Raw genomic sequence first — 7603 nt, 5'->3', positions numbered from 1 at the left:
CTAGATTTTCTAAATCTTTTGTAAATAAGTTTTGATTTGCTGGCTAATAATTAGCGGGGTTCCACTTTAATAAATTTTGATAGTATTATTAATTTTTATTTTTTCTGAGATCTTTCTCTCCTTCTTAAACAATGAATAAAGGGAAAAAGAAAAAAAAATAAATAAATAAATGTTATTATTATTATTATTATTATTATTATTATTATTATTATTATTATTATTATTATTATTATTATTATTATTATTATTATTATTATTATTATTATTATTATTATTATTATTATTAATTTTTTGATTAGTCATTAAATATTTCTTTGTGAAACCAAAACAAGCCTCGTATATATATATATATATATTTAAATATATAAATAATCGGATGACAGAAAACGGTTATGGGCAAGGGTAATTATATAATAAATAAATAAATAAATAAATTTTGGTAGCATAGAGATTTAATTCATTTATTAATAATAATATTATTAATAATAATAATAATAATAATGGGACACTATTATAATTTAAATAGATAATACCAGATATTTAGTATGGGAACAAAAAAAAAATAAAAATAAAAATAAAAATAATAGAAATGATTCAAATTATATTAGTTAAAAGTTAAAAAAAAAAAAAATTTGCGCCTTTAAATTTAATTGTTAAGAAGTATATGAAAAAAAAAAAAAAAAAAAAAAAAAAAAAGAGAAGGGAGAGGGATAGAAGGACGAAGGAGGGGGTAAAGGTTGAAAATATATATATAAGAAAGGAAAAGAATCTTAAACAAAGTTCAAACAAAGTTTGTTTTTAAAAAAAAAAAATAATGATTTAATGTATTCAATGAATCAATGAATCAATGAATCAATGTAGTATTTTTTTTTTTTAACAAAGTACTTTTGATTATATAATTATTAACCAAGGTATTTATTTATTTATTTATTTTTTAAAGTACCACGTTTTCATTTTTTTTATTTTTTATTTATTTGGTAAATTCCTTTTTTGATTTTTATTTTATTTTTTTTATCAGGGTTTAAAATAATTACAAAGTTAGTTTTAAAATATATCTTATAAATAATAAAAATATTTTTTTTATCAAACTAACTTAGTTAGTTAGTTAGTTAAAATATCAGCAATCTTAGCAATTTTTCTGCACGATGTTTGAAAATTTACGGTGGTCATTGGTATATATACGTACATACATACAAAATAAGCTTATTGGTAAACTTCTTTTTGGCTCATACAAGAGAGAGAAAAAAAAAAAAAAAAAAAAGTTTCTTTTTATTTTATTTTATTTTATTTTAATTTTTTTTTTTTTTTTTTTTTTTTGGAGAGAAGGAGCGAGGTACCATTCTTTTGAACAATTGAACAAAGAACAATCATCATCATTATCATCATCATCATATCATCATCATCATCATACCATCTTCATCTTCATCTTCATCTTCATCATCACATAAAAAAACAAAGACCTTTTTAATTTTTTATTTAAAAAAAAAGAAACCCCCCCTCCCTTAAACTCTCTTTTAATCCTTTTTTCTTTTCTTTTCTTTTTTTTTTTTCATCATCAAAAAAAGAAACAAATTAACCCATCAATTAATCAAAAAGACATAAATATATATTTATATTTATATATTTCTCGCTTAACCATTTCCTACCACAGACTTTTGCATAAAACTACCCTTTTAGTTTGCTACTTATCAATCAATCAAATCACCTCCTATATTTTTCTTGACGCTCAATAACTCGAGTCTTACCAATTCCTGCCATCATTGCTTTTAAAGGGTCCTGCTCGGCCTTCCGCCTTTCCTCAACTTCTTTCTTAAATCTTTTCTTCTTCATCATCCAATCTTGTCTTATCAAAGAATCCTTATCCTCCTTCTTCTTAACTAACCAATTTTTTGTAGATCTATCAAATGTCCTTCCCCTCTCTTCTTCCTTTTCAATTTCAATTTCAATTCCAATTTCTTTCTCCTTCTTTTTCTTCCCACCATCCCATCTATCTTCTCTCTCCTGTATTAAATCTTTAAACTCTCCAAACTCTCCCCTGCTACCTTCTATTCTTTGCTTTCTTTCTCGTAACTCTGCAACTCTTGCCTGTCGCACCCGTTTCCGCCCTGCAACTACCTCCTCCGCATGTTTTTCTTCATCCCGCCGTACCCGCGCACGTACAGATTCCTTGGCAACGTGGTAGGACTTGTGTTTAAGTAGATTTAATGGCATTCTTTCTCAAGGCCTAGTTGGAAATATCCCCTTTTTAGAAATGTGTGTGTGTGTGTGTGGATTAACAAAAAATAAAATTACAAAAACTAGGTGGAGGGTTTCAGATCTTGATTGTTGGTGGGTCAGAGATGAGATGGAAATAATAAATAAATAAATAAATAAATAAATAAATAAATAAATAAATAAATAAAAACAAACCCTAAACCATAGCTTGTTATCCGCTTAGTCAGACATACTTACTATACTTCCATAAACATCTTATGAAAGCTATTCAACCACTCCATCTTTAAATTATGTCATAAACTGGTGTCACGTGCATCACAACTCTCTTTGGTCGTTTTCTTTAAACCTCCAACATCACCGCCACCTCTTTTGACTCTTAAAGAGTTTAAAAAAAAAAAAATTTCTCTTCTACTTTACTATATCTAAACAACTCTTCTCTATTTCATAATCCATCAATTACACAATGGGCAAATCTCGCGGAGCTTCCGAGAACTCAAAAAAAGTGAGTCAATTACTTTCTCTTTCTCTTTCGCTCTCTTTTTTTTCCCTTCAATTTATCATGCTAACTCTTCTCTTCTTCCACTATCTAGGCACAAGGTAACGCACGAAAAGCTGCGGCCGCAGATAAGAAGCGTCAGGATGAGGCAGACCGTGAAGAAGCCTCTGAGGCTGCCGACTGGGATCGCGGATCGAAAAAGGGAAATGCAAAGAAGGAAGCTGAAACTGAGAAAAAGGCTGAAGCTGCTCGCAAAAAGGCAGAACGTGATGCTGCTTTAGCTGCTGAGGAAGCCGCGCTGCCTTCCAAACCTACAAACCGCGCTAAGCGTGGTGCCGAAAAAATCGCAGAACGACGGACCCGTGGACTTGACAGTTTCCTAGCCGCTGAAGATGCTAAAGAATCTACCCTTCACGCGTCTGGCATTGATGATGCCCTTGCTGCCCTTGAACTTACAGGATCAAAAGCTTCTGGAAATAAGGCTGATGTCGAACGACACCCAGAGAGAAGATATAAGGCTGCACATGCTGCATATGAGGAACAACGCCTCCCCGAACTTAAGCTGGAACACCCAGGTCTTCGCATGCAACAATACAAGGAGCTTATCCATAAGGAGTTTGAAAAGAGTCCAGAAAATCCCTTTAACCAAGTCTCAGTTTCTTACAATGCTTCTCGCAGTGATGTCCATGCTAAACAGACACAGGTTCGTGCTGCTGCTGAGCGCAGACTTGCTGAGCGTTAAGTATTTAATTTAAATTGATTTAAATTGAATTGAATTGAATTGAATTGAATTCAATTTTTTTTTTATTCTTCTAAATACATAACCATTTTTTAAAGACTAGTTGATTTTAAACATCCTCAACCAACTGAACTCCATTAATCTCTTGTACAACTAGCCCTTCAAGTGATGGGTCATCATACGCGTCCCACATTGACCCGCGCCGCGACACAACCAGCTCCTGTTCATACGTATTGGACTCGATCCAAGGGTGTGTATCTGTAGTCAACGACCCTGGTGACGTTCCAAACGTGTGGTGCTGGTTATGATGTCCAGCAGATCGTGCGGCAGTACTCGATCGTACTGCTGTTGCCGTTGTTGTTGTTGCAGCTGCAGCTGCAGTTGTAGCTGTAGATGTAGATGCTGATATTGATACTGACGCTGATGCGGACGAAACTGAAGACGACGAGGTTGAAGAAAACGAAGAAGGGCCTCTGCGGTGGTACGGCACGGGTTCGGCGTAAGGTCCCTGGGCACCTGTTCCACGATGTTGGTTCTGGGACAAAAAGGATGCCATAGATGCTGCTGGCCTGTTTCCAGTTGTAGTTGTAGTTGTAGTTGCAGCTGCAGCTGCAGTTCCTGGGTAGTACGTAATGACGGGGGAATCAGGTGGTGACTCAGAGTCTAGTGACGGTGACCAAAGATCCGGCGACGAAATCGAGCTCACGGTGGTGGCGACCCGAACAATCGAGGAAGTTGAGAGAGCGCTACTTGGTAAAGCGTAAGAGCGTGTGTGCGGCGATCCCAGCTGAAACGAAGCTAAAGAGAGAGCCGCAGGTGAATTTATGGAGGCTGGCGATGCTAACAAGGAATGTGGACCCGGTGACTGGTTTCCTGCGGCTATGGAAAAAGATACTTTCCTGGACCCAGTTGCTACTGAACTTTGCCGGCTGTAGCTTCTCTGGTCCAGCGAAATGGCGCTCAAATCCGTGTCTTGATCCAAATCTTCTTCTTCTTCTTCTTCGTCTGCCTCTGCTTCTTCTTCTAATTCCTCCTCTTCGCCCTCCCGCCCAAACCTTGTTCCACATACCCGCCTAGCACTTGAATCCATACAAACTTTGCCGCGCCCGCATTCCTGTACATTACCGCTACTTTTTCTCTGAACTTTAAGTCCACCCGTGGTTGCCGCTGCCGCTGCATCTGCCTCAGCCGCCGCTGATGTTGCTCTTGCTCCTTCCACACTTGCTGTTGTTGCTACTGCTCCTGTGGTTCCTAGTGTTGCTGCTGACAAAAGTGGGGAAATACCCGCCACCGCTGAATAATCTGAAATACCCGCCGGAACCGGCGACCGTGTCAAAAAGTACGCCTGGTCCTCATCATCAAGCTCTGCACTGTACCCGTCATTTGCCTGCCAGCCACCTGAAGGCCAGTCATTACCTCCGAATTCACTCCGCCGCGTTTCATACTCGTAGTGGATTCGCGCGGAATATTGCGCCGGTGCCGCGCGTGGATCCAAAACTTCATCTGCAGGATAAACTCCTGGTGTCCCGTGTTCTTGACTTTGACGTACCTGCTCGTCGCGCGTTTCTTTGGCCGGGTTCCTAGGCTCTGTTTCTGCAGCTCCGCGCTCACGCGCACTGGACTCCGTCTCGCACACAAGCAAATCCAGCAGCCTTAGCACGTAGGTGTCTGACACGTCAAGGTCTGCACAGAACCGGGCATACGAGTAGGGCTCAGTGCTGGGAGCCTGGTCGTTGGAATGATGGTGATGGCGATGGTCAATGCGTGATTGCAGCACGCGCAGCTTGCGGAGCAGCACAAGCTCTGCTGGCGTAATGTCGCTGGTTTCCATATTGTTATCTAGTGAAAGTCATCAAGAAGAAATAGAATATTGGTAAGAAAAAGAAAACTTTCTTTCTTTCAAAATTTTATTTATATATTTTTTTTTTTTTTTTTTTTGTTTTTTTTTGTTGTTCTACAAAATATTATTCTCAACATTTCTATTTGTCCATGGACTTAAATATATATTTCACAACGCATAATCGCAGCATGTCTTTCCTTCCCCCCTCCCAAAAAAAAACAAAACCCTAGCCCACATCCCCTATCGATAAGCGCCCTCGATAACCTTCTTTTTAGTCAATCTTGATGGAGCCGTAAATCTTGCGCACAAAGAAAAAGGCCACAATGAAGCCAATCGACCCAGTCAAAACAAACACAACAAACGACAACAGAACGCTGTACCCAATATAAAGCACGTTCGAAATGAATCCACCAAGCGACAGCTTGAACACAAGATATACCACTGCTTGCAACAAAATATACACACTGCAGGCACCAGCAGCGAAAAACGCCCGCCACTGCCAGTGGTAGTTCTCAGCACACAGCAAAAAGTACGTCAAAAGCACAGTGACCGTGGCTGTCGTCATAATCATCAACAGACAGCACACAAACAAAAACCCAAACATATAGTACACCTTATGGAACCACAGTGAGTTGTAAATGTAGTACACCTCAATAAAGATGGCACAGAAGGGAAGAATGCCTGCAAACAACACAGATGGCACCAACCGCAGAGATTTGGGCTGGGTTGGAATCTGTCGTGGAATCTGGTTAGTACGAACAGGGAAAGAAAACGCTTCCCGCTTGAACCCAAGGAAACTGCCCAATGCAGACAATGGAATCGAAATCACAAACCAAATGGCAATCAGAGCAAGCATAGTGCCAAATGGAACCGCACCAGAAGAGTGGGCGAAAATCAGGAAAAAGTTGAGCAAAACAAACACTGAAAAAACAATTCCAGGTACCAAGATTGGCGTCAAAATTGCATTCAACTTAAAAGCTTCACCGCCAAACGTCTTGTAAAACCGAGCTGACACATATCCTCCAACAAACCCGAAAAAGGTGTAGAAAACAATCATAACAGTGGTCAGTGATCCACGGTTGGAAGGAGACAAAAACCCAAGCAGCGCAAACACAAGAGTGGCACCGCCCATAAAAAATAATTGCGCGCCAGAGCCCAAAAACACAGACAACAACATTCTATTCTTTGGCGATCTGAACACATCTCCATGAACAAGCTTCCACCCGCTGTCCTCCTGAATCTCCTCTGTCAAGTCAATCTCATTGTATCGTGCAATGTCCTTGCGCAGTGTCCGTAACAAAATCGTCGCTACCATGCCCGTCAAAAACAACACCGAAATGATTGAATTGGCCAACGAAAACCACTGGATGCTTGGATTAAACACGTGCAAGTACTTGTCCCAACGCGTCGCCCAAACAGTGCTGCTGGGAACCCACGTAACAGAATAGGTGAAAACAACCTGGGTATCGTCCGTCACAGTCAACTCAACTGCTTCCTCGGAACCACACGTGATTGACCCGTCCTCAGCAGGCTTGTTGCGTTCAGAGTATGGGTCTACAGATACACCAACCACGCGATGCTTGCCTGCACGCGTTGTGTGGTACTCCACAATAATATTATAGTGCGTATTAAGAATTGGAACCCGGTCCTCAGTAACTTGACCAAGCGGGAATCCTAACGAATAGTAAATCTCATTCCCATCAAGCGTTTCTGTTCCTGCAGGCAACCCATCAATCAGCCAGTTGAGATTGTACTCCTGGCGAATCTTTCGGTTCACAAACACCGCCTGTTGTGCAGTGTACGTTGACGAGCATAGTTGCTTGCATGACTCGTTGCGCAGCATGTACAGTTCAAATGGTGAGTTAAAAATTCGGTCTCCAAACAAAATTGAGCCTAGCGACTCGCTCTGGTGCTTGGGACCCTCCGAGGGCTTGCAAAAGTTAAAGTTTTTGTTGTAGTAATCGTAAGGAATAATACTCTTGACGTTGCGCGATTGAGACGAATAAGAGGGTGTTAAACTGTTCACAAGAAGCGGGACTCGCTGGTCCGCCTCGTAGTCAGTCGGCGACACACCGGGCAGATAAAAGGCCCGGCATACGCTCGCCAGGACAAAAAGAACAGTCAGATTGAGCATTGGGGTTGGTTATGGTGGAATGAAAAAGTGGAAAGGGTGGTGTTGTAAACTAAGGAGTTAAATAGCCACGTAAGCCAGGATAGTTATCTATTGGTTCAAGTCCTAAGTCCTAATGTTGCATTCCTAGTTTTTTTTTTTTTTTTTTTTTGTTAAAAAAAAAAAATAAAGAACAACCACCAA

General features: G+C 39.6%; 3 protein-coding genes across 3 annotated transcripts; 1 reads left to right on the top strand and 2 right to left on the bottom strand.

Annotated features, from left to right (window-relative positions):
• Positions 1–2677: 2677 nt before the first annotated feature.
• Positions 2678–3452, top strand: SAPINGB_P006376 (uncharacterized protein; the record flags this gene model as incomplete). Its single annotated transcript, XM_032001087.1, has 2 exons — positions 2678–2716; positions 2805–3452. 2 exons carry the CDS (start codon positions 2678–2680, stop codon positions 3450–3452), a joined length of 687 nt encoding a protein of 228 aa, XP_031856978.1.
• Positions 3453–3558: 106 nt separating this feature from the next.
• SAPINGB_P006375 (uncharacterized protein) lies at positions 3559–5280 on the bottom strand (the record flags this gene model as incomplete). Its single annotated transcript, XM_032001086.1, has 1 exon — positions 3559–5280. The coding sequence occupies one exon, from the start codon at positions 5278–5280 to the stop codon at positions 3559–3561; it is 1722 nt and encodes a 573-aa protein (XP_031856977.1).
• Positions 5281–5560: 280 nt separating this feature from the next.
• On the bottom strand, positions 5561–7423 carry SAPINGB_P006374 (uncharacterized protein; the record flags this gene model as incomplete). The annotated part of the gene is made up of 1 exon (XM_032001085.1): positions 5561–7423. One exon carries the CDS (start codon positions 7421–7423, stop codon positions 5561–5563), a length of 1863 nt encoding a protein of 620 aa, XP_031856976.1.
• Positions 7424–7603: the final 180 nt, after the last annotated feature.

Source organism: Magnusiomyces paraingens (genome assembly GCF_902498895.1).
Source record: "Magnusiomyces paraingens strain CBS 517.90 genome assembly, contig: contig5, whole genome shotgun sequence".
NCBI classification, from domain to species: domain Eukaryota; kingdom Fungi; phylum Ascomycota; class Dipodascomycetes; order Dipodascales; family Dipodascaceae; genus Magnusiomyces; species Magnusiomyces paraingens.
Note: the sequence above shows the minus strand (reverse complement) of the source record. Positions and strands in the feature narration are given on the sequence as shown.